General features: G+C 42.5%; 1 protein-coding gene across 7 annotated transcripts in view; it reads right to left on the reverse strand.

The window, feature by feature from the left end:
• The window catches only part of AKAP9 (A-kinase anchoring protein 9), a 409,648-nt gene that overhangs the window by 208,022 nt on the left and 175,109 nt on the right, over window positions 1-26,517 (reverse strand). For all 7 annotated transcript variants that reach the window (XM_033931174.1, XM_033931171.1, XM_033931173.1 and 4 more), the window contains one exon: window positions 3,193-3,413. In XM_033931174.1, coding sequence (XP_033787065.1) covers window positions 3,193-3,413 — 221 coding nt within the window. The remainder of the gene's footprint in view (window positions 1-3,192; window positions 3,414-26,517) is intronic.

The raw sequence follows: 26,517 nt of genomic DNA on the forward strand, positions 1-26,517 counted from the left end.
TGTGAAAACCTATTTCCAGACATTGCTCCTAAATCTCCTACCCTGTATTTATTTATTTTATTTATTCAATTTTCTATACCATTCTCCCAGGAGAGCTCAGAACGGTTTACATGGGTTTATTCAGAGACTCAAGCATTTTTCCTTGTCTGTCCCAATGGGCTCACAATCTATCTAATGTACCTAGGGCAATGGGAGGATTAAGTGACTTGCCCAGGGTCACAAGGAGAAGTGTGGGTTTGAACCCACAACCCCAGGGCGCTGAGGCTATAACTTTAACCACTGCACCACACTCTCCCTCCACTCAACTATTGACCTCTAGTTCTACCTCTTCCCCATCTCTGAAAAAGATTAGGTTGCATATATCTTTCAAATATTTAAATCCGCCCATCCCTCATTTCCTGTAGAGTATACATATTAAGGGCTTCAAGTCTTGAGAACCTAACAGATATACCATAGAGAAAAGGTGGAATAGGGGCGATATAATAAATAAGTTTAAATATTTGAAAGTTATTAATAGTAAATTATCTTTTCTGGAGAAGGATAGAACTAAAGGACATGAATAGAAGTTACAAAGAGGTTCACTTAAAAGTAATGTTATAAAGTACTTTCTCGTGAATTTGGTTCCTATTCACTATTGCAGCTAGAGTGAAAAGGTGGAAGTTGTGTTTTTTTGAACATAACTTTAATAAATGAAATAAATACGAAGAGCATGGCTCATGGAATTATTTTCAAACCCTCCGTGTTTATCTTTGCTTTGTATGCTTATTTGATGTGGGTGCGTGTGAGCATGCATACACTCACATACTCATGTGTGTGTGTGTGTCTATTGTTTTCTGTGTCTGTTCTTAGGAAAGGAGATGAGAGGGAATGGCAGTTAAAACTGTAATTCTTTAATCACTTGGTGGGGTGTTAGAAAAGTTGCAGGATACGAGTTTTTGGAGTGGGGAGAAGTTTGCTGTAAGGTGGCTTTGAGGGCGAGGGAAATCTGAGATAGCAGGGCAGTTGCAAGGGATAGATTTTGGAATTCAAAACAGTTTGTGGGGTAGGGCATTTGATGGGGGGATGTTGCAAGGTAGGTGCAGATTACAGGATGGTGGGGCAGTTATAAGGTGATTTTTTGGGGGTGGGGGTATATTTTGAGGGGTTGGGAGAACAAGGAGAGGCAGTTTCAAAAGAAGAATTTTCTCTTATGTTTCACTGACCGTTCTATGTTATAAAAGTTAGTACTCCTCCCACAGATATGAGTTATTAGAGAGGGCCTATTTTCTCTGTAACATCTGGTTCTATCTGGCCCATTTTTTAGAACTCTGTCTTTTCACCAGTTTTTTTTCTACATGCCAAGTATCATCTCAGTTTATAAATTTTCAGAGTTATTTTACTCTAACAGACACATGCACAATATCTGCCCCATTACAAAGAAAAAGAAAAAAAGCACCCCTATGCCAATAACAGCCCTTCCCGATGTCCCCACCAATGAACCGGCATGGGGAACTGACACCCCTTCCCCCGCGGCAGCGAAAATGGCAGGAGGGATGCCCACACCCTCCTGCCATGCCGACCCCACCCCCTGCATGGGAGAAAATGTCAGGAGCGATACTCACTCCCTCCTGCCATGCTGATTCCCCCCCCACCCTGTGTGAGGAAAATTGGCAGGCCCACTCCCTCCTGCCACTGGATGCTCCCTCGAACCTCCTGAATGCCTCCGGTACCTCTTTTCAAAGTTGCAAGTAGGAAGGAAGCATGGTCCCTCCACCTTCAAGGCCTGCCAATCCAAAATGATGGGCCTTCCCTCCTCAGTGCATCATGTGATGTATGGGGAGGGGCCCAAGGCCCTGATTGGCTCAGAATTCCCGGTGCTGCATTTGTTGGGGGTCGTAGGGGAAGGAAATCATCGACTGGGGAGGTGCCGTTTTTTTATTTGGCAGGTACACACGCACAGCATCTGTGCCCATTACAAAAAAAGAAGTTTACCTGCCCCGAACAGCTGAGTGGCAGGAGGCTGCTTTCAGGGCTTCCCCTGCCGGCTCTGCACAAATGTGAGTCGCTCTCACTGTGATCAATTGGATGGCAGATTCAGGGATTACAATGAACCTCCACATGAATCATTTGCATGCAAACTTTTTAATGCATCAACAGCTCTTTTTAGAATTGGCCTGAAATCGGATCAGAGCAGACCCACACGGTCTTACCGATCCTCTTTAGTGCATCTAGTCCTCAGGAAGGACTTCTGTAATGTCGATTAGACAGGCGGCTATGTTCACAGAGTTAGGTATGAATTTTCTGTAGTAACCTATCATTCATAAGAAATGTCAGAGTTGCTTCATATTTGTTGGTTGAGATTGCTTAGACACCCTTGACCTTGAATGGGATGGGTTTAGCCCACCCACTCCCCACACAAAAACTCAGATATTATACATCTTTTTGTCTTAATGAACATTTTTTTGATTGGCTGTAAGAACCGCTCGTTGGAGGGTATTATAGACAGCAGTTAGGTGCTGTATATGTTGTTCCCAACTCTCTGAAATTATCACATCATTGAGGTATGCTTTAGCATATTCCCCATTGGGTCAAAGTAAGTGTTCATAATTCTTTGAAAGATGGCCAGGGCTCCATGCAATCCAAATGGGAGTACGGTGAATTGATATAATCCTTGATGGGTTATAAATGCGTCTTCTCTTTTGAGGATTTGTCCAAAGGGATTTGCCAATAGCCCTTTGTTAAATCAAGAGTGGATAGAAACTGAGCCCTTCCCAACTGTTCAATCATTTCATCTATACTAGGACTAGGGGGCATGCCATAAAGCTACTAAGTAGTAGATTTAAAACAAACTGGAGAAAATATTTCTTCACACAACATGTAATTAAAAGTCTGGAATTTGTTGTGGGGAATGTGGTAGTTTAGCAGTGTTTAAAAAAGATTTGGATACTTGGGATCTTGCTAGGTATTTAGGACCTGCATTGGGCACTGTTGGAAACAAGATATGGGTTTGATGGATCTTTGGTCTATCCCAGTATGGCAATTCTTATGGTCTTATTACATTGACCTTCACCTCAAACAGAAGGAAACCACCTCATTTCATAAGATATTTAGTAAGCTCCCCAAAATCCATCTTACACATATGCTCAGAAATATGTAGTATACCAAAAAAGTATCTTTATATGAAACTTTCTGCAGTCAGAGGATATATCGTACCTGATTATTAGTTTCACTGATAACTTCCAGAAGTTTCTCCACAGCTGCTTGTAATCTGGTACTAATATTAAGAACAGCCTCTTCATTTTCAGGCTCTCTCTCTAGCCCAGCAAGGTCCATGAGACGCAGAGATAATTCCAGACCTTCCTTTGTTCCTCCAGACCATAAGCTGGTGTCATCCTCACTCATGTCACTTCCTTGGTATGAATCAGTAAGCTCCTCTGAAATAAAATAAAGTGTTAATAATCACAATAATAATAATAATAATTTTATTCTTATATACCGCCAAAGCTATGAAAGTTTGAGGCGGTTTACAACAAGAAGTGCTGGACAATCAGCAAAGAGTTTACACTACATTGTTATCAAATATAAGCCATGAAGATTCAAGGCAGTTTACAATGAAAGGAGCTGGACAAACAGCGAAGTGGTCACAATATAAAGTCATCGAATACAACAAGATGTGCTGGCCAATCAGCGAAGATTTTAAACTATATTGTTATCAAATATAAGCCATGATTATTCAAGGCAGTTTACAACAAAAGAAACTGAACAAACAGTGAAGTGGTCACAAATCAAAGACATCACAATCCTGCAAAAGTAAGGTAAGAAAATTAAGAAAAACTAAATTCTGAATTACTTCTAGAACTGTTGTACAAACATTTATATATTGTTTTTAAAATGCAAGCAAACTTGCACTTTGGCTTCTTATACAGTATGGGGCTCATAATAAAAAAAACAACGTCTAAAAATTGGCCTAAATGGGTACTTGTACGATCAAAAAGCCTGATCGTCCAAGTACCCATAATCAAAGCTGGTTTTAGACGTATCTAAAACCAGCTTAGGCCTTTCCCCAGCCTCTAAACGCATAGAGTGAAAAGAGGCGTTTTTAGAGGAGGGGAAAGGGCGGGTGGTGGGCTGGCCTACACCTAGGCGTACAGCAGGTATAACCAAAACTTTTGACAGGTTGCTTAGTCGGCACTTATACGTTTTGACTTAGACCAAGTCAAAACAGGTATAAGTGCCAAAAAAGGGGTCGCTGAGCCTATGGCGGCTGGTGCGATCAGCTCAGTGGCCCGGAAACCTACCCACCCTCCACCCCAACCATCGGGACAGTAGAGATGCCTCATCTCCCCTGCCGCAATAGCAATACCACCAAGTGCCGCCATACGCGGCACTTGGGATCGCTAAAGCAGCAGGAGAGATGACCCATCTCTTCTGCAGCGATTCACCACTCCCCCCAATCCAATCGGGCCAGGAGACAGCCCAAGACCTCCTGGCCCTGCCGACAACAATCGGGGCAAGAGGGAGCTCAAGCCCTCTTGCCCCAGCGGCACCCACCTTCCCCGACATGATTGGGGCAAGAGGGAGCCCAAGCCCTCTTGCCCCGTGGCACCCTCACCCCCCCCCAATCACGATCAGACAGGAGGGAGCCCAAGACCCCCTGCCCGGCAGCATCCCCACCCGCCAATCACGATCAGGTAGGAGGGATCCCAAGCCCTCCTGCCCAGGCGAACCCCCCTCCCACTCCCACTAAGATACGGGCAGGAGGGATCCCAGGCCCTCCTGCCCTTGATGCAACCCCCTCATGATCGCCCCCCCAAACCCCCAATTGTCCCCCCCACCGACCCACGAACCCCCTTGTCGACCCCTCGACTCCCCTCCACCCCCAATCCCCGTACCTTAAAAATCGTTGGTCGGACAGACGGGTGCCAAGCCTGTCCGTCCGACAGGCCAGCCATCCCCGGAATGGCTGGCCTTAGGGCCTGATTGGCCCAGGCGGCTCAAACCCCACCCACAGGTGGGGCCTGAAGCGTTTGGGCCAACCAGAATCGGTCCAGTAGACTTAAGCCCCTCCTGTGGGTGGGCCTTAGGCACATGGGCCGGTTGGGCGGGGGGGAGAGGGTCACGGTTCCACAGGGCAAGAGGGCTTGGGCTCCCTCTTGCCCCGATCATAGTTGGGGGTTCGGGGTGCCGCGGGCCAGGAGGGCTTGGGCTCCCGGTTACAGAATCCAGCTTTTAGGCAAAGGACTGGCTCCTCCTTCGCCTAAAAGCCTTTGTTTTGGGCGTTTGGGACTTAGGCTTTTTTTAGGTTGATTATATGGTGTAAGTTTAGACGTAGTGGTGGTCTGGGCGTTTAAACAGCTGAACGTAGAGGCAGGCCATTATAAAAAAAAAACCTCCTTTTGGATGTTTTTTTGATAATGGACATTTTCCCTGCTTCTACTTTCAACATTTAAGGCCTTAGGCCAAAAGGGGACTTAGACGTTTTTTTTTTATTATGCCCCTCCACATATTTTGTGCGGGTAATTGTGCTATGCCTCTCACAGCCCTCAGGCAAGCTGGGAGATGGTGAAGACTTACTACCTCAAACAAGCATAAAAAATAGACAAAAAAGGAACTGCTTCTTTTGGCTGCTACTTAGACTGGATTAGAGCCTGAATCTCTAGACCCCACAACTCCTCACTCCTCCTCAGGGAAGGATGCAGCCAGCATCCAATAAAGCCCCAGGGAACGACACTTCTCGGCCTTTTGACTAAGATCAAGTGTATACAAGTGCTAATCAGTCTGTGCTCAGCCCTAAGAATGCTGGCAGACTACAAGAGATGAGCAATGCTATAAGGGGAATAGTTCCTGAGCTGTCTCAATGTTCGTGCAGGCTGGCCAGGTTAGGTGCCATGAAATAGGGTGTCCCCCACCCCAGCTATGGACACCAACTGAAAGTGTGTCTCCACCAAGGCAAAGCAGCTCTGGAAACCCTTAAAGTCTCTGCTCTCTGTATTTCATCTGATTATCTGCATATTGTATTTCGCTGAATGTCCAGCTATCTTGATTGTAAACCATCTAGAAGTCGCAAGATTATGGCGGTATAGAAGAATAAAGTTATTATTATTATTATTCATAGGCACCAGAAAACCTCTAAAGTGGTAAGAAAACACTGAACATAAAAACCAAAGAACAGAGCAGACAAAAAAATGACACCTTCAACTCACGAGTAAAAGTATGAACTGAGGAGCATTGAGCAGTGTCACAGGAGGCGGCAAAAAAATGTAGATGATGCCTTCTATACAAACTCACGAGTAAGGGAACACAACCCACTGTTCAAGACTCATATGCCTTTGCCTCTCTTATTTGTACCCTTCTCTACTGCTAACTCCAGACTCTATCTCTTCAATCTTGCTGCCCTGGATGCCTTTTTTGAGGCTGCTTTTAACTCCTAACTTCTACTCACTTATAAAGTACCCATGTCTGTTTTAATTATTCCTACCATAAGTAATTCCTACCATAAGCAATTCCCTAGCTCCAATTTGTCCTGTTTGTTTGTTTTGATTAAATGGTAAGCTCTGTCAAGCAGGAATTGTCTCTTTCATGTTTAAAGTACAGCACTGTGTACTAGTGCTACCTGATTCAGGAAAATAAATTTTGATTCGATTCAGCCTATTGAATAGAATTTTTTATTTGATTTGATTTTCCTGCTCAATTGGGTGTTTTTTTTTTTTTTTTTTTCCCCCAATCATCCTGGTGGGTTTATTTTATAGCCTCTTCACCTCCTTTGCCCTTTGTAGGGATGAAGGTCTGATAAGTTCTGATCCAGGGCAAGGTCCGAACACAGGCCAGGTTAGCACACTGATCTAGGCCCTGTGTGAGGATCTTAGGCCTTGTGTGAGGATCTGAGGCTTGTGGAAGTATGAATCCTCCCCTCCTGCCACGTCGACATTCTAAAAGCAAGGAAAATGCTTGCACCTTGTGACAATGCTAAGACATTCCCCCTCCCTTTTTGTCACATATTAACCTGACCCAAGTCTACCTTTATCTTATCCCTTATCTTGTTTAAGATCAGACCCTACCTACATGCAAAAGCAGGCCCTGAGTTTAAGGCTAATCCCGAGAGGCTTAAGGAGCATGCATTATAACCTTTGAACTGTCACATGCTATAGTAAGATTTTAGACATATCAGAAATGTACACAAAAGAAATCACTTTATTGTAACTGTTATGATGTATTCTTATGTCATGTGAGATAGTAGCTTTGAGAAGCACATGAAATATGTAAACAAATGAGTTACCTTGCTATAATCCTCACTGTAAATGCATGATGAAATTATAACCTTGTAGAGCATTAGCTAAGTAATTAATGGAGCTAAGATGCTCAATAAAAGGGTGAGAGACCATCTATTAGGAAGCGTGTGTGTGTTTCCTGTGTGACATCAGACACAGACAGGACTACACGAGACCCAGGGTTCAGAATGGACCTAAGCTGGAATCAATTCACTACCATCGACTGGCACACCTTCAACAAATACTTTAACAAATACACCAACTCCTTCTGCAGACTGGATACCTGCCCCCCACACATCCTGAAAACTGCTCTGATCCACTTTAAAGCCAATATGCTGGCTTGGACAAACCACCTTCTATCCACAGGAAGCTTTCCAGCAGAACAGGGCCACATTTCGATAACCCCAATCATAAAAAAACACAAAAGAACCACCCAATTCACCGTCTAACTACAGACCAATTGCAAGTATCCCACTATTCACCAAAATAACTGAAGGGGTGGTAAATACCGAACTAACCACATATCTGGAAAAATTCAACATCCTAAATGAAAACCAATCAGGTTTCCACTCTGACCACAGTACCGAAACCATCATAGCCTCTCTACTAGACAATCTACACACACTCTTTAGCCAGGGCTCCAGCGCATTGATCGTGCAACTCGACCCGAGCAGTGCTTTCGACTTAGTCGACCACAACATTCTCTTAGACTTCCTTGCATTCATCGGCATCACCGGCCAGGTCCTCAACTGGTTCCAGGGATTCCTAAGAAACAGATCATATCGAGTATTTAAGAATGACTCCTTTTCATACAGCTGGGACAACTCCTGTGGTGTTCCGCAGGGCTCCCCCCTGTCCCCCACCCTGTTCAATGTTTACCTTGCCTCCCTGGGCAATCTCCTGCAGAGCCACAAACTCAAATTCTACATCTACGCAGATGACATCACAATAGTCATCCCGCTATCCAGCTTCACACCAGAATTCCTCACCTCCCTCTCAAATACACTCAACCAGATAGAACTCTGGATGCAATCCTACAGACTTAAACTAAACCACGACAAAACAAAATTTTTCCTTGCTAGCCCCAAAGACAAAATCATAGACACCACAATTCAAGTAAAAGGATCGACCTTTCCCCTCGAACAAACCCTAAAAATACTAGGAGTCACACTGGACAAATACCTATCCCTGGAGAAGCACACCGACAATACAGTTAGGAAAAGTATCTCGGTGCTCTGGAAATTACGCACCATAAAAAAATATTTTGACGACACGTCATTCCGCCTCCTAGTCCAATCCTCTGTTCTAAGCATACTGGACTATTGTAATATCATTTACCTGAGCTCCACGAAGAAAAATACCAGAAGACTCAGAATGATCCAAAACACCGCTGTCCGCCTTATAGAAATGGGATCATGTTACCCCTTTCTACCACAAACTTCATTGGCTACCATTGGAATCCAGAGTCCTATTTAAATTTGCCTGTTTCTGCTACAAAACAGTATTCGGCCTAGCCCCAAACTACATCAACCCACACTTCATCTTGAATAACAGAAACAAGAACTCCCGCAGAATCCAGTTATTTGCTTTCCCCTCCCTAAAACTCTGTCACTCCAATAAATTCTTCGACAAAACCCTCGCCTTCCAGGCCGCCAAGCTAAACCCATGGATAGCCCAATTAATCCTCGAGGCTCCAACCTACCTCAACTTTAGAAAACTACTCAAAACACACCTCTTCCAACGCCACGACACTTAATGGCCCCCCTCCTCATAGATCCCCTCCTCCCATCTTGCCCCACCTCCTCCCCCTGACCCACCTTTTCCTTCTCCCCAATCTTATCTTCACCGCTGCCTGCATCCCTGCTCATTTTAACACCTAACTCCATGCAATTCTGTTCAATTATTACTTAACTGCTTGTAACTATGTTTAATTAATGTGAACCACATGTAACGATGAATGTAACTATATTTAATTAATGTAAACCTGTTCAACCAACTCTTAACTGCATGTAACCCATGTTTAACTAATGTGAACCGCCTAGAACTCACTGGGTATGGCGGTATACAAAAATAAAGTTATCATTATTATTATCCCTACAGCTCTCTCCTACCCATACTGGCACTGTGTTGTAAACAAAATAAACAAAAAAGACTTTGCCTTTCTCTGTTAAATCCTAGCTCACATTTGCAGTCTAACATCAGCTCTGACAGGTTACAAATTTCAAATATGACTTATTGTAATCTCATAACTGAAAATAAAATTATTTTTTCTACCTTTTGTTGTCTGGTCATTATTCAAATCTGGTTGTCTTCTGATAACTCGCTTGCTAGGGTCTCCTTCCAATTTGTCATTTTCTTCTTTCTCTGTGTTAACCAGCCATCTTCCATCTCTGTCCTCCCCTTCTGTTTCCCTTCTCTTCCACTATCCCCAGATCCACCATCTCTTCTTTTCTCAACTACCCTTTCATCCAGCGTCTCTCCCTCCTTCTCTACCACCCCAGAGTCCACCAGCTCTCCCTGTCTCTTCCCAACTACACTCCTATCCAGTATCTCTATCCCCCTCCACACCATTCCTTGTGTCCAACTTCTCTCCCTCCATCCCATTGTCCACCATCTCTCTCCCTCTCCTCTGTTGTTAGACCCATTATTTCTTCCCCCCCCCCCAGTCTGGTATATGCACGTCTCTTTGAACCCCTCCACTTTCCTCCCTCCATGTACTTCTACACCAGGACCCCCCCTCTTGAAGGCCCTTATTCGGGCAGCACTAGTTATCAGCAGTTAAGAGTGAACCTGCATTCCAACTCCTCCCCCATTCTACTCCCCTCCTGCTCCATTTTTAGCTTATCCAGATTTGCTCCCACCAGCTTCCCGCTCTTACCTTCAGATAACGGTAATTACGGCAGCCTGCAGAGAGGATCGCCGGTGCTTTAGCGATCCTTGCAGGCTGCTGTCGGCCTCTGCAGCACATTTCCTCTGCTGTGGTCCTGCCCCTTCTCTGATATCAGGGGCAGGATCGCAGCAGAGAAAACATGTGCTGAGGATGACGGTAGCCTGCTAGGATTACATTACATTACATTAGTGATTTCTATTCCGCTTGTGCCTTGCGGTTCTAAGCGGATTACAAGTTAGAAGACTGGACATTTCCAGTAGCATTGCAGTACATATAATCAAGAATGCGTTAAGTTACAATTGTTATTCTGGACTTTTCCAGTAGATAGTGATAGTGATAGATAGGATCACTATAGCACCGGCGATCCTCTCTGCAGGCTGTGGTAATTATTAGAAGATAAGAGCGGGAGGCTGGGGGGAAGCCAGAAGACGCTACAAAGAGCGTCTAAGCACTTCCCGACTGACCTTCCCACCTTGCCTCCTAAAGCAGGAGTGGCAGTGGATGGCCAGCAAGAGGCCGTGCTGCCACTCCTGCTTTAAGAGACCTGAAGGCATGGGGAGGAGGGTTGGGTCCAGAATCAGTGAGGCCGATTTATTTATTTATTTTTTTTAATATGAATTGCTTCACCAAAGACCTACCCCCTCTTTTACTAAGGTGCGCTAACCGATTAGCGCGCGCTAAATGATAACGTGTCCATAGACTAACATGCACGCATTAACGTTTAACGCACGCTAAATCGATAAAAGAGACTTGCCCAATAAACAAAGTTTCTGAGGAGGAGTATAGGGAAAGATAAGAGATGAGAGATATTGAGGAGCTGCAGAGTGAACGCACTTAAGAACATAAGAATTGCCGCTGCTGGGTCAGACCAGTGGTCCATCGTGCCCAGCAGACCGCTCCCGCGGCGGACCCTAGGTCAAGGACCTGAGCCCTAACTGAGTCTAGCCTTACCTACGTACGTTCTGGTCTAGCAGGAACTTGTCTAACTTTGTCTTGAATCCTTGGAGGGTGTTTTCCCCTATAACAGCCTCCGGAAGAGCGTTCAAGTTTCCACCACTCTCTGGGTGAAAAAGAACTTCCTTACGTTTGTACGGAATCTATCCCTTTCTAACTTTAGAGAGTGTCCTCTCGTTCTCCCTATCTTGGAGAGGATGAACAACCTGTCTTTATCTACTAAGTCTATTCCCTTCATTATCTTGAACGTTTCAATCATGTCCCCTTTTCAGTCTTCTCTTTGCAAGAGAGAAGAGGCCCAGTTTCTCTATCTCTCGCTGTAGAACAACTCCTCCAGCCCCTTAACCATTTTAGTCGCTCTTCTCTGGACCCTTTTGAGCAATACCGTGTCCTTCTTCGAGTACGGTGACCAGTTGTGGATGAAGTAATCCAGGTGGGGTCGCACCATGGCCTGGTACAGCAGCATGATAACCTTCTCTGATCTGTTCGTGATCCCCTTCTTAATCATTCCTAGCATTTTGTTCACCCTTTTCCCTGCCACCACGCATTGCGCAGATAGCTTCATCGACTTGTTGACCAGTACTTCCAAGTCTTTTTCCTGGGGGTCTCTCAGAGTACTGCACTAGACATCCTGTATTCATGTACAAGATTTTTGTTACCGACATGCATCACCTTACACTTATCCACGTTAAACTTCATTTGCCATGTCACGGCCCATTTCTCGAGCATGTTTATGTCCTGTTGCAGGTCTTCGCAATCCTCCTGCGTCTTCACTACTCTGAATAACTTCGTATGGTTTGCAAATTTAATCACTTTGCTTGTCGTTCCAATTTCCAGGTTGTTTATAAATATGTTAAAGAGCACAGGCCCAAGCACCGAACCCTGCGGCACTCCACTGGTGATGCTTTTCCAGTCCGAGTATTGTCCATTTACCCCACTCTCTGTTTTCTATCCGCCAATAGGAGGAGTTTTGAACTATTGAATAAGGAACCAATGAAGAGGCTTTAGGAGAAGAATGATGTGGGCATGGCAACTCTGATGGAAAATAAGTAGTGTGGCAGTATTTTGAATAGTCCAAATTTAGGCATGGGACTTTGTATCAGATGTAAATCCTTGCACCTAAAATTGAGTGTGGCTCCCAGCACTAAATGCTTTGTGGGGAGTGCGTGGTGCAATCGTTAGAGCTACAGCCTCAGCATCCTGAGGTTGTAGGTTCAAATCTCACACTATTCCTTGTGACACTGGGCAAATCACTTAATCCCCCATTGCCCCAGGTATATTAGATAGAGTGTGAGCCCACCGGGACAGACAGGGAAAAATGCTTGAGTACCTGAATGTAAGCCACTTAGACTATAAGTGGCTTATAAATACTAAAAATAAATAAATAAATAAATATTCTAGAAATGGTGCCCAACTTTGACCGCTATTTACAGAATAGCAATCAGTACAAAATTTTATTGGCGCCATATATAGAAAGTGGCTTTCAAGTACCTTTCAACCTGTCTCTGTCTATATATAAATTTCTAAAACCAGACACCTCTTCCCCCCAGCCCTCTCAATGATAATATTCTATATGGTTCTTCTCTTTAAAAGTTGAAAGTCCCTTAATCACTGGAGTGGAGGAGTAGCCTAATGGTTAGTACAGTGGGCTGAGAATCAGGGGAACTGGGTTTGATTCTCACTGCAGTCCTTGTGATCTGGGAAAATCACTAAGAGCTAGATTCCCCCAAAACCCCTTATCTTTCCGATCAGGTTCTGATCTGTGGCCAAGTCTTGCCGGGCGACCAATCCACTAAAGGCTCCTCATGCGAATTACCTGATTGGACACACGCTCACATGTGATCCCACAGATCGCTGAAGACCGATCGCGACGCATGCGCAGACCATCATTGTTGGCTGTAGATGCGATCTGCGCATGCGCTTGCTCTTCTGCACAAGCGAGGTCAAAACAAAGGGGGAGGCATTGAATAAAACGTGTTACTTTAACGAGTGGAATGCATCCTTCACTTTCCTTATACTTGCCACTTCATTAAACGTGTCCGTCTCTGCTTTCTTCTATAATGCTTGTATACGCTTCTCACACCATGATCCTACTGAAACCTTCAGTTAAACCTGTCATCTGCACTGTCTTCCCTCCTCCTGGCCCTTTCTGCCAAGTGGATGTGCTTCATATTTAACTATACTTCCTTTCTGCTACAAGGTGACTGCCACACTCCTATGCCCCAGGTTTTTTTTTTAAAAGTTTAGGTAACAAAAAGTATTACAACAATATTTTCTCCTGAAACCTTTTATTCAAGTTGATCCATTTACAGAGAAGAAGAAGAAGAAAAAAAAAAAATTGAACCATAAAAATAAAACATTTCTTTGAAGGATGCAAAGTTTTATTTCCAGTGATGATTTTTTTAATCCTTTGTTTTTGGAACTTGATTGTAGTCATTGAATAAATAAGAGGGGCTGAACTGCGGCATGTTCTGGAACAGAACAGAACACGCCGTAGTGCAGCCCCGCTTTAAACCTGCTCGCACTGCAGGGAAGGGCGGCAGGGGCTCGCACTGCAGGGAAGGGTGGCAGAGCAAGAGAGTCAGGGTAGAGAGCAGGGCGGCAGAGAGGTAGGCAGGGTGGCAGAGAACATGGTTTTTGCTGCAGGGCTGGGATTTCAGGGCGGCAGAGAGCAGGAAAGGATGTGAGCGACTGGTCCTCAGCAGTCACTTCTTTTTTGATCGGCCAGCCCAGTCGGTGTTCCTTAAATTGTTTAGTGAATTGCTGCCTTCCTACATTTGCATGCGTGGATCGGGTGGAAGGTTAGTGAATCGGGTCGGGGTCACAAAGTGGTCGGGACACGATCGTCGGGTTTAGTGAATCTAGCCCTAAATCCTCCATTCCCCCAGGTACCAAACTGAGATTGAGACCACTAGGGACAGAAAAAGTATCTGCATATAGTATGTAAACCACTTTGGTTCTACCACAGAAGGTGGTATGTCAAATTCATCACCCTTACACTAACCAAATTTAAAAATGAACCTCTTTACTATCTTAAATTAAGATTTTTATTACAATGCATAGTTCAAAATCAATATCAGCTTCTCATTTCTACTGAATTCTATTGCTGACTGCTCAATAGCACTATTAAATAATATGTAACACCTCCCACCCCCCACTGAGTCACTTTTTAAATACTTAACAAGTCAATACATGTCTAAAAGCAGAGCAAGTCTAGTCTTGTAGACTAATAAGTCATAAGCTCACATTCCTTACATCACAAAAGACTTGACTGAACTGCAAAATAAATTAATCATGTTCAGGACCTGAACAATGGAAGATGGGAAATTACTTTCAAAATAATGAGAAAAAGGTCTATGGACCCTTCTAGTGTGATCTACATTTTAGCATGAAGCATAATAATATCCTGATCTAACCCTTAATAAGTATTCAATGAGGTTTTTATTCTCTCAACTTAGACAAAAATAATATTTTATTTTTCATGATAAAGATTGCACAAAAAAATTATTGTGTGAAAAAGTATCTGAACTTTGATTCCTAAGCAAAATTAATTGCCTAATTAGAATCAGGTACTTAAATAATTGGAAAATAATTAAATCACATATCAGAATAAATGTGCATGATTGGGAATGAGCATTCTATTCTAGGTAAAGTTCCTAAACGTTTTCAGTTTGGTTTTTATCATAAATGTTAATAGGATCTCATCATATCCGGATTAAAAACCATTTCAGAGGATAACTGAAAAAGACTAGTTGATGTTCATATGTCTGGAAATTCAAAACTATTTCTAAATATTTGAAGGGCAATTTTAAATAGCCCTAATTGCACAGTAACGCAATAATCGACTGCTATGTGCAAGGTGCTCTTCTATAGTATAATAATGTACATGCCAAGTCACTTAGGCCTAAATTCTATACATGGTGCCTGAAATTGGATGCCAAAAAAAAGCACTAAGGACCAGATTCTGTAATGGGTGTCTAAAAAAGATAAGCACCTATTATACTTCACCCTCCCGATTCGCGCTTTTCAGACTCGTGACCAGTTATTTGAGAGTTTTTTAAAACCCGGAACCACCCTTGCCTCCCTGACCTCTATACAGCTTACCTGGTGGTCTAGCGGTGAAGCGGGGTAGCAGTGCTCTTCCTACACTCCTGCCCCGTGCAGAGCCCTCTACAAAAATGACTGCTGTGAGTTCCTGTGGTCTCATGAGACTATAGCAGGAACTCATGGCAGTCATTTCTGTGGACGGCTCTGCACGGGACAGGAACGTAGTAAGAGTGCTGCTGCCCCGCTTCACCGCTAGACCACCAGGTAAGCTGTATAGAGGTCCGGGAGGCAGGGATGGGTCAGGGTCTGCTCTAAAAGTTATTCGCATTTTTTAAATATTTGTGGGCCGGCTCTACCCCTAACCTCCACAAAAATTGAGGGGGAAGTGTACATGTCAGTCAGAGTTAGGCACCCATTACAGAATCATATTTAGCAGCGCCTACATTAAAATTTAGACATCTGTAATGTAGGCCAGGGTTTTAAAGGCCTACATTATAAGAGCCCTTTAGAAAATCATGCCTAAGTCTCTCTCCATCTCTGAACATGCCTACTTTGGTGTTAGGCGCTGGTAGGCACCATGCAATAGGTGCCTATCTTTTGTAGAATGGCACCTAAGAAGACAGGCGCCTATCTTCACTTATACCCCCTATGTCTCTCCCCTCCCCCCATGAGCTCACCTCAGCCAGTAGGTCCCTCCTATCTTTTCCGCCACTGCCAACTCCAGACTCCGTCCCTTCTGTCTTGCTGTGCCATTTGCCTGGAACAAACTGCCTGAATCCCTACTGTGGGCTCCGTCTCTGGCAGTGTTCAAGTCCAAGTTAAAAGATCATCTCTAGAAGCTGCTGTGGCTCAATGTGTAAAAGCCCATCTCTTTGAGACTGCTTTCAACTCCTAACTACTCTCACCTTGGGATCTGCATCCCCAACCCTATATGTCATGTCTGTCTGTCCAAGTTAGACTGTAAGCTCTTCTGAGAAGGTATCATCTATTAAATATCAAAATGTATAGTGCTGCGTAAGCCTTTCAGCACTATAGAAGTGATAAATAGTAGTAGACTCCCAATTAAATTTTTTTTTTTAAATTATGAGCTTGTTAAAGCTCATTATTGAAGCCAATTTACTAATTAAGTTAGGTGCCTAACTTTAGGCACCTCATAGAATTTCCCTCTAAGCATTATGGTGCTCAAAGTTGGGTGCCATTTATAGAAGAACACTTGGTATAAATCCTGGTGCCTAAGGTTTGGTGTGGATCCCAGCACTAACTGAACTCTGGTGTAAATTCCCATGCTTAAATTAGGCTTGGATCCCTCAAATTCTATAAAACTACAAGCAAACAGTAGCAATATCTAACCCTTCCCATGGCCTTGTCCCCTTTTTGGAACCTCATGAAAAATTTAAGTTCACATTTTTATAGAATGACTATAAAGATGTGCAATTAAATTCCAATTATTGACAATTAGCACCAATAATTACTGGTGCCCAATTATCAGCACTAACTGTCTTGTTAAGTTAATTGTGCACATAAATTGTGCATATGCCCAAATTTGTGCCCACAATTTTGAGTGCTATATAAAGAGATTATATAGTTTGCCTGTGTTACACTTCTAGTGATCGTAGGGAGCTCAAGATAATGTGTATGTAATTTGTAAACCACATAGCCAATATGCGGTATATAAATTTTAAAAAAAATACTTACCCTGGTAACCTCTTTTCCAATAGAAAGGTGAGACATTCTAGGCTAGTGGTTCCCAACCCTGTCCTGGAGGAACACCAGGCCAATTGGGTTTTCAGGCTAGCCCTAATGAATATGCATGAAGCAAATTTGCATGCCTATCACTTCCATCATATGCAAATCTCTCTCATGCATATTCATTAGGGCTAGCCTGAAAACCCGATTGGCCTGGTGTTCCTCCAGGACAGGGTTGGGAATCACTGTTCTAGACAGATGGGTTATTTCCCCATTGCCGAGTACTGCTGCAGAAAGAATCCACTCTGGATTTTTCACTCTACCTTTGCAAAATGCAGTGGAAAAGTGCAAAGTAATGCATTTAGGCAGAAAGAACAAGGAACACGAGTATAGAATGTCAGGTGCAACTCTGGGTAAGAGCGAACAAGAAAAGGATCTGGGTGTACTGATAGATAGGACCCTGAAACCGTCGGCACAATGCGCGGCAGCGGCAAAGAAAGCAAATAGAATGTTAGGCATAATAAAGAAAGGAATCACCAGTAGATCGGAGAAAGTTATAATGCCGCTTTATAGGGCAATGGTCAGACCACACTTGGAATACTGTGTTCAACATTGGTCTCCCAACCTAAAGAAGGATATAAAACTGCTGGAGAGGGTGCAGAGACGAGCAACGAAGCTAATAAAAGGTATGAAGAACTTGGAATACGAGGAACGACTTAAGAGACTGGGATTGTTATCCCCTCACAGTCTCCTTTTCTCAAGGGAGATATCGAGACTTTCAAAATACTGAAAGGAATCGACAAAATACTGAAAGGAATCGACAAAATAGAGCAGGAAAAAAATTATTTACAATGTCCAATGTGACACGGACAAGAGGACATGGACTAAAGCTAAGGGGGGACAAGTCCAGGACAAATATCAGGAAGTTCTGCTTCACGCACCTGGAATGCTCTCCCAGAGGAGTTTATTGCAGAATCCACCGTTCTAGGATTTAAAAGCAAACTAGATGCACATCTCCTTACGAGAGGCATAGAGGGATATGGGTGACTAAAATTACACCAGGTGTACACCTGGCTGGGCCTCCGTGTGTGCGGATCGCTGGACTTGATGGACCGAAGGTCTGATCCGGAGATGGCAGTTCTTATGCTGTATTTCACTGGGTTCTCTAACTCCACTTAAAGTTAGTACCCAAGCACTGAGAGTCACCCAATACATATGAAGTAGAGGCACCTGCAGCAATAGGCTTAAACAAACAATTCTGCTCAAGAATCAACTCAGCAGTAAAGTTAACTGCTGAACACAGGCTTCAAAGGAGCACAGAAACTATCCCATAGAAAACTGAAACATATATACAAATTCTTTCTAGCCCCAAGGGCTGATGGGCATCCAAGAATCAGCTTGGAAAAGCATAAACAGGCTGAAACAGTAGGCAGGCGCAGTAAGGACTGGGCGAGGGTCTAAAATGTCTCCAGTGCAATAGGAAAGACATTCTAGGCAGTCCCCAAAAGCTAGGGTGTGCTTGCTGTGCCAACCCTTAAGACCGAAGACCCAAAAACAGAGTCCTGGTCTTGCCTAGTGTAACGAGAAGACCATGTTGCCACCCTGCAAATCTCCTCCGGGAGACAGATCTAGCTTTGGCCCATGAAGAAGCCACATTCAAGTTAGAATGAACCTTTATGGAAACAGGGGACTGTTTCCCAGAAAGAATGTAGGCTGACGAAATGGCTCTAAGGATCCATCTGGAAACCGTGGCCTTGGAAGTGGGTGCACACCACTTAACTGAATTTTACCACAAACAAATGGTCAGAAACGACGACACTCAGTAACTCCAGATAACAAAGAACTCTGTGCAAATCCAGTTTCTTCAATAGTTGAGCATATATCTTGGAACCAATAGGCTGAAAGGCAGGCAAACACACTTCCTGATTAAAATGGAAATTTTATAAATAACTAAATAAATACAGCAGAATTACCATATTTTTCACTCCATAAGACACACCTGATGATAAAACGCACCCACCTGTAGAGGAGGAAAAACCAAGAAAAAAAATTCTGAACCAAATGGTGTGCCCTGAACTCTGTCCCCCTTCTGGTGGTCTAGTGGTAGGCCAGGACAGGGAACAGGGCACGTCTAGAGGTGGGCACGTCTAATGGTAGACATGTGTAGTGGCAGCTAGCCAGCCAGCCCGCCCGCCCCAAGCAAGCCCGCCCCAAGCCAGCCAGCCAGCCAGCCTCCCAGGTTCCCCTTGTACCTTTTTAAAATCAACCCCTGTACTTTCAGATCATCCCCCCAGTACTTTTAAATCATCCCCCCCGTACTTTTAGATCATTCCCCCGTACTTTTAAATCAATCATCCCCCCAGTACTTTTAAATCATCCCCCCAGTACTTTTAGATCTTCCCCCAGTACTTTTAGACCATCCCCCCAAGAATTTTTAGATTATCCCTCCGTACCTGGTGGTCCAGCGTGTATCCCTCCCTTGCTAGCAGTGCACAGGTCGGGAGTGTGGATGTCAGGAGCGAGCTTTCCACGCTCCCGCTTGGGCCCGCACCGCTTTCTGAATGGCTGGGGTCAGTTCTTGCGGGACTCGCGAGAACTGACAAAGCCGTTTAGAAAAGAGTGTGGGCCCAAGCGGGAGCACAGAAACTTGCTCCTGACGTCCGTGCTCCTGACCTGTGCACCGCTAGTGAGGGAGGGATACACGCTGGACCCTAGGGACTGTGATGATGGAGGAGAAGGAAGCAGCAGCAGCAGAGGGAGGGTAGCTTTTTTAAAAGGTGCAGCTACGGTGGCGGCAGTGACGACAGCGGACGGGTAGGTGGTTGGGTGTTTTAAAAGGTATGGCGGCAGGGTATTTTAAAATGGTGCAGCTACGGCAGGCAGGTAGGTGTTTTAAACGGTGCGGCGGCGGGGTGTTTAAAACAGTGCGGTGGGGGGGTGTCAAAATTGTACCTTTACTCCATAAGACACAATGAGATTTCCACCCACTTTTGGGTGGAAAAAAAGTGTGTCTTATGGAGCGAAAAATACGGTACTTTAAAATGTATTGTAAATGGTTGATTATGAAGGAATTCAGATTTCTAAATTGTATTATGTATCTGTATCTTATCTTTAATCAATCTGAGGCTCCTCAGGAAGAGGTTGATACTTCTGTTTTAACAAAATTTCTTCAAAATTCCCAAGATCTGATCTCTTTTTGAGCTAGTGGTCAATTTTTGAGGAAAAAGATATAATCTCTTGTTTCAAAATCATATTTTTCTAAATAGATTCAGCCAAAAGATAACTCATTTCTAGATGTTGCCTAAGATACCTAGCTCCTGAGGAAACAATTTTTCCGATTAAAACCCATTCTTACAATCAGTACTTTTCTTTTATATTTTTCCATATTGTTGTTGCATACTTATCAAGCTATTAAGAATATGTGCTTTTTGGAGGCCTTTTTGCTTGATAAATCTTAGAGAGACTTATTATGATCTTTATCGTTTAGTTATATTGTATTTAAGGGTGCTATGATTTTGTCTCCATTTGTTTTTCTGCTACACAGCTTGAACAGACTAAGCTTTCTCCTTCATGCCATAGTATATTAGTTATATAAGTAATCATATGCGCACTGCCTCTGGGAAAAGATGATTAACATCACCAGAAACAAAAAAACTGAAGTTTTTATGAATTCTGTTAGAGCAAACAATTTGTAATAATACAGCCCAAACCCCATCCATTTATATGAAAAATGTTACAGAGGTTCAAACATAACATTTACAGACTGCTTACAGACCCTTCAAAACTAAAATCAGCCATTCTCAACATTTTGGATCTGTAACTTTAGTCACTTATACCCTTTTTTGTATTGTTATTTCTTATATTTCCTTGTTAATGTAAAATTCAATAAATATATATATATATTTTTTTTAAAGTTTGATGCAAGTGAACTGGACTCAGAGGTAAATGAAAAAAGTAACACTGCCAACAGAAGTACCAGTACCACACTAAGGAAAAAACATCAGCAAATACAATCAGTGGCTCAGAAAATGTGACAAAGATACAAAAATTGTCCCAGTTGTGTTGGATGCCTCCAACTGGATTATACAATTACCAAGCATATGATAGATAGTATATTACCTAGGCACACTCCACCTTATGATCTCCTGAAAGAGGGTATTATTGGAAAAATGCAAGTGCTGAAATCAGAATTAGCTGTGCATTTGTGAAACTGAAATCATTTCCAAAATACATTAGCATTTATTTGTTTATTTTTCATTTATATTCTGCCTAAAAACTAAAGGCCCCTTTTATCAAGCTGCACTAGAGGTTTTTAGCATGGGTCAACACGGTAAATGCTCCGATGCTCATAGAATTCCTATGAGCATTGGAGCACTTACTTACCTCTAGCACAACTTGTTAAAAGGGGGTGGGGTTTAAGTGAATATCTGTAAAAACCCACAAAAACAAAACACACACAAAAAGAAGCATAACATAAGGCTCGTTTCTGCCATGGGAAGCACAAAATTGACCTATTTGGAGACATTGCCCTGAAGCTTCATTTTGTTTCATATCAGGTGTGGTTGCTGCAATGCTCTGATTATGCAATATTAATTAGAAGAGAATGGATCAGACTAAGGGCCAATTTAAAAACTTTACAGCATACAGCTTGATGTTAGGACAGCAATTTTATTATGAATAACTTGTGAGGGAAGGCCAAATAGACACCTACTTTGCCTATTTGTGACCTTTTTTGGGAAAAAGTGACTAAAGTAGTAAACAATCTGAAAAAGTTATATGGTTGAACATTTGTAACTTTTTTAATTTTTTTCACAGAAAGGCATGGGGTTTGGACATTTCTATTACAAATCATTTGCTCTAACAGAATTCATTAAAACCTCATTTTCTTGGAAAATTTAGTTGTCTTTTTCTAGAGATGGTCACTTTTTTTTTTTTTTTTTAATTTATCAGATTTTTAAACATTATCATTTATACAAATAATAAAGAAAGGAAATTTACAGAAACAAGATAAAGAAAAGTAATTATAACTCATAAGGTTATTACAATAGATTCCTCAAGCCCACATAAATTGAGAGAGTGCAAACAGGTTTTAAACTAATCAAAAACAATCAAATATAATCATGATCAAATGAACAAACAAAATGGTGCCTTGATACTTTCAAAACTCCAAATATTAATTACGTGGTAACAGAAGAAGAACTAACTTCATGATGTTGCAAAAATTGTTCTAACTGAATAGAGTCCCAATAAACATAATCATTTTCTTCAAATTTAATCAAGCATTTGCAAGGGAATTTTAAGTAAAAAGTGGCACCCAAAGCCAACACCCTAGATTTCAAAGCCAGAAAAGATTTTCTTCTTAACTGTGTTGCTTGGGCCACATCTGGAAAAATCAATACGTTATCTCCACAGAATTTAACTTGCTTATTTTGAAAATAAGCTTTCATTATTAAGGATTTATCTATCTCTCTTGTACACGTTATTAGGAGTGTAGATCTAGTTAGAATTATATCTTGTGAATCCTCCAAAAATCCTGTTAAATCAAAATCAATTTGTTCCAACTGATCTACACCCGATTCTATGGAAACTTTCTTCCTCTGAGGAATATAATATAAATTTGTTAGAGGCAAATTTTCTACGTCAGTCATCCCCAAAACTTCTTTAAAATATTTCTTAACCAATATTTCTGGAGACAACAAATGAGTTTTGGGGAAATTGACTAGACGTAAATTTTTTGTTCTCTGCAAATTTTCCATTTTTTCAAATTTCATATGAGTGATATGAAAATCCTTAACTGCTGTTGAGGAAACTGCTTGTAATGTAACCACTTGAGACTCTGTTGTTTTAATAGATTTTTCCATAATCTTTAAATTAGAATCAACATTTACAAACTTATCAATCACTTCCTGTGAAAACTTAAGATTCTGTGTTACCACGGACTTTAATAACCCCTCCATTCGAGTGTTAATTTGCCATAAATCTTTCAAGGTAACTTCCTGAGGTTAAGCCTGGGGCTCTCTAGCAAATAAAGCCTCATCTTGAAAAGATAAGGCTTTTGGCATCACCCCATAAACTAATAAGGGTGACCTCTGTTGCTCAGAGAGTCCCTCCGGCTGAAAACTGGAGCCAGATTTGGGCTCCAAAACTTCAGGAATATTTGGTGGAGGTGGTGGAGTTCTACCTGGAGGACTAAGAGATGCCCCTGAAAGCGAGTCCGCTCCTTGACTATGGCTTAATGCACTAGATGAAATAAAATGCCTATCTATGGGGCCTAACAAAATAGGTGTAGATACCTTAGCTTTCCCTTTTCTCTTCCCATATTACATTCATACATACAGTTCTCCCGTCTCTCCCAGTGTCTCCAAGGGGCTCCCAAGAGGCAGATCGTGCCCCTTAGGGCACGCCCCTTTGGCCACGCCCTGCGGCCGCGCGCTGCAGTCGCGGTGTCCCTTTGAACCGCGGGAAGAGGACCCGCGTGACGTCAGGGGTCAACCTCTGCGGTTGCCTGCAGGGGTTCGGCTCCCAACGCTCCGGCTTAAGATGTTAAAAAGCGCTGCAGTCTGGGGCAGAATAGTTCAGCAGATAGTAACACCTCAAATGCCTGTAACTCTCCAGTCTCCTGCAGTCGCGGCATCCCTTTGAACCGCGAGAAGAGGACCCACGTGACGTCAGGGGTCAACCTCTGCGGTTGCCTGCAGGGGTTCGGCTCCCAACGCTCCGGCTTAAGATGTTAAAAAGCGCTGCAGTCTGGGGCAGAATAGTTCAGCAGATAGTAACACCTCAAATGCCTGTAACTCTCCCTCACATTTTTAAAGGGGGAGAGAGTGTGATGTAATGGTTAAAAGCCTCAGCACCCTGAGGTTGTGAGTTCAAACCCATGCTGCTCCTTGTGAGCAAGTCACTTAATCCCCCCCTTGCCCCAGGTACATTAGATAGATTGTGAGCCCACCGGGACAGATAAGGAAAAATGCTTGAGTACCTGAATAAATTCATGTAAACCGTTCTGAGCTCCCCTGGGAGAACGGTATAGAAAATTGAATAAATAAAATAAATAAATCAAGTTTCAAGTTTATTCAGCATTTGATAAATCGCCTATTAAAATTGCTAGGCAATGTACATGGTCTAAATAAAGAAAACGAAGAAATTAACACATTAACAATATAATTACTGTAAAAACGTACATAAGGGGTAAGGAAAGGAATTAAAAAGTTACAATGTTGGGTGTGGTTAAAAAAGGGAAAAACAAAAGGAAGGGTACAAAAATACCAAAGCACAATGCAAATAAATAAAAAGGCACATAGATAACTATGAGTTTTTTTTAAATAGCAGCACAAGTCATAGATAAGAATCTGAGTACAATATACCTGTTCAGGTGTACATCTATGTGCTTATTTTATAAACAATTCTGCATATCAGGCACCCAGTGCTTCTTTAGGGCATATGTTCTGGCATTGCCCAGTGATCACCCACTTTTGGCAAAACACATTGGCCAAATTCAAAGGATTCTACTCCATCCTTGTTCTCCTTGATCTATCTGCGGCATCTGACAACATAGATCACCACCTTTTGATTGATATGCCATCTTCACTTGGGTTTCAGGGCTCTGTTATTTCATGGTTATCTTCCTATCTTTCTCATTGGACCTTTAGTATAAGCTCTGGATGATCCTCCTCCGCTGATATTCCGCTATCGGTCAGCGAGGATCTTCCTCTGCTGTCGTTCCGCTATCAGTCAGCATACTTCAGGGATCTGTCCTGGGACCTCTTCTCTTATCCATCTACACTTCTCTCGGTGCTCTAATTTGTTCCCATGGGAACCAGTACCACTTCTGCGCTGATGGCTCACAAATCTACCTCTCTACCCCTGAAAACTTTCTATTGGAATCCAGGCCTGAGTTTCGGCCTGCCTCTCTGACATCTAAATTTAAACATGGCCAAGACTGAATTCCTTATTTTTCCTCCTAAACTCACCTCTTCCCTTCCCCTGTTTTATATAGTGGTGGATATCACTTTCATGCTCTGTCTTGTCGGCTCACAACCTTGGGGTCCTCTTTGCCCATTGCTTTCCTTCTCCTCGCATATCCAACAGACTGACACAACTTGTCATTTCTTTATAATATTGCTAAAATCTGTCCTTTCTAAGTGCGATGCTAAGACCCTCATCCATGCTCTCATCACCTCTTGTCTGTATTATTGCAATGTGCTTCTTGCGGGTCTTCCAAGCCAAGTCATATCTCTCCTCTTCAATCTGTTCAAAATGCTGCTGCACACTTTGTATTTGGCCAGGGTTGTTATACGCACATTACTCCTCTCCTCAGGTTGCTTCACTGGCTCCCTGTCTGTCTCCGCATATGATTCAAACTCCTCTTACTGACATTCAAGTGTACTCTGCAATATCTCTCCTCTCTTATTACTCCCTATACTCCCCCCAGGAACTCCATTCAGCAGAAAAGTCCCTCCTGTTGGTATCCTTCTCCTCCACTGCCAACTTCACTGCATACCTGGAACAACCTGATTGGTTCGTTATATTTTTTTCTTTAATCATTAATATTATTACTGCTATTATTAGTTCATGATTGTTGTGTTCAATATTTTTATTGGTATTTAGCAGTACAAAAAGTACAACATTAAACAGGATAAACAGAGAAAACAACAACCAATTGAGCAGAGAAAAAGAATGTGCCAACGTCCATAGAATAAAAAGAGAAAGACTCAACACAATGCAGCAGGTATTGTATTAATCATGAAAAGTAAGGCTGTATAATTGTATGTGTCATATAGAGGAAATAAAATAATAATAAAATGTAGCGCAAATCTGTCCTTCAATTGTCTGGGAAGCATACAAAGCAACCCTCAGAGGTGAATTGATCAAAATAGCTTCTTGGAAAAAGAAACAGTCTATGAGAAAGGAAAAAGACTTAGAAAATTCTATTAAAGCCTTAGAATTACAACATATGTCTAATCACCTACATGACCCAGCTACTTTCCAACGTATCCAAAATCTTAAATATGAATATAACACTTTGATTTCATGTACAGCCCGACGTGATATCTTCATTTCCACCTCTGGTCACTACATGGGAGATAATCTTATGGGTCGCCCTTTGACTAGATACCTTAAAACCAAATCCAAAAGACTACATATCACAGCTATTCAAGATCCATCAGGTCATTTAGTCAAAACCAGATCTTTAATTTCCTCTCAATTTGAAAATTTTTATGCTTCTCTATACCATTCCAAATTTGCTGCTCCTGAATCAGATATAGATTCCTTTCTTACCTCCTTAACCCATCCGACCATATCGGACTCTGTTAAATTGGAACTAGATTCCCCTATAACTATATCAGAAATTGAAACTGCCATATCTTCTTTACCCGTTGGGAAAGCCCCAGGCCCAGATGGCTTTACTAATGAATTCTTTAAACAATTCCGAGCCCTCTTAGCTCCTCACCTTCTTACATATTATGAATTCCTCCACTCCACTCCGGACAAACAATTCAATTTCACTGAGGCCACAATTGTAGTAATTCCCAAAACTGATAGAGACGCCACCTTGGTTAAAAACTTCCGCCCTATTTCTCTCCTTAACTTAGATTATAAGATAATGGCAAAACTACTTGCATTAAGACTCACCAAAGTAATCCCATCTCTCATACATAAAGATCAAACAGGGTTCATTAAACAAAGATATAT

The sequence above is a fragment of the Geotrypetes seraphini genome, chromosome 2 (assembly GCF_902459505.1).
Source record: "Geotrypetes seraphini chromosome 2, aGeoSer1.1, whole genome shotgun sequence".
In the NCBI taxonomy this organism is placed as follows: Eukaryota; Metazoa; Chordata; class Amphibia; order Gymnophiona; family Dermophiidae; genus Geotrypetes; species Geotrypetes seraphini.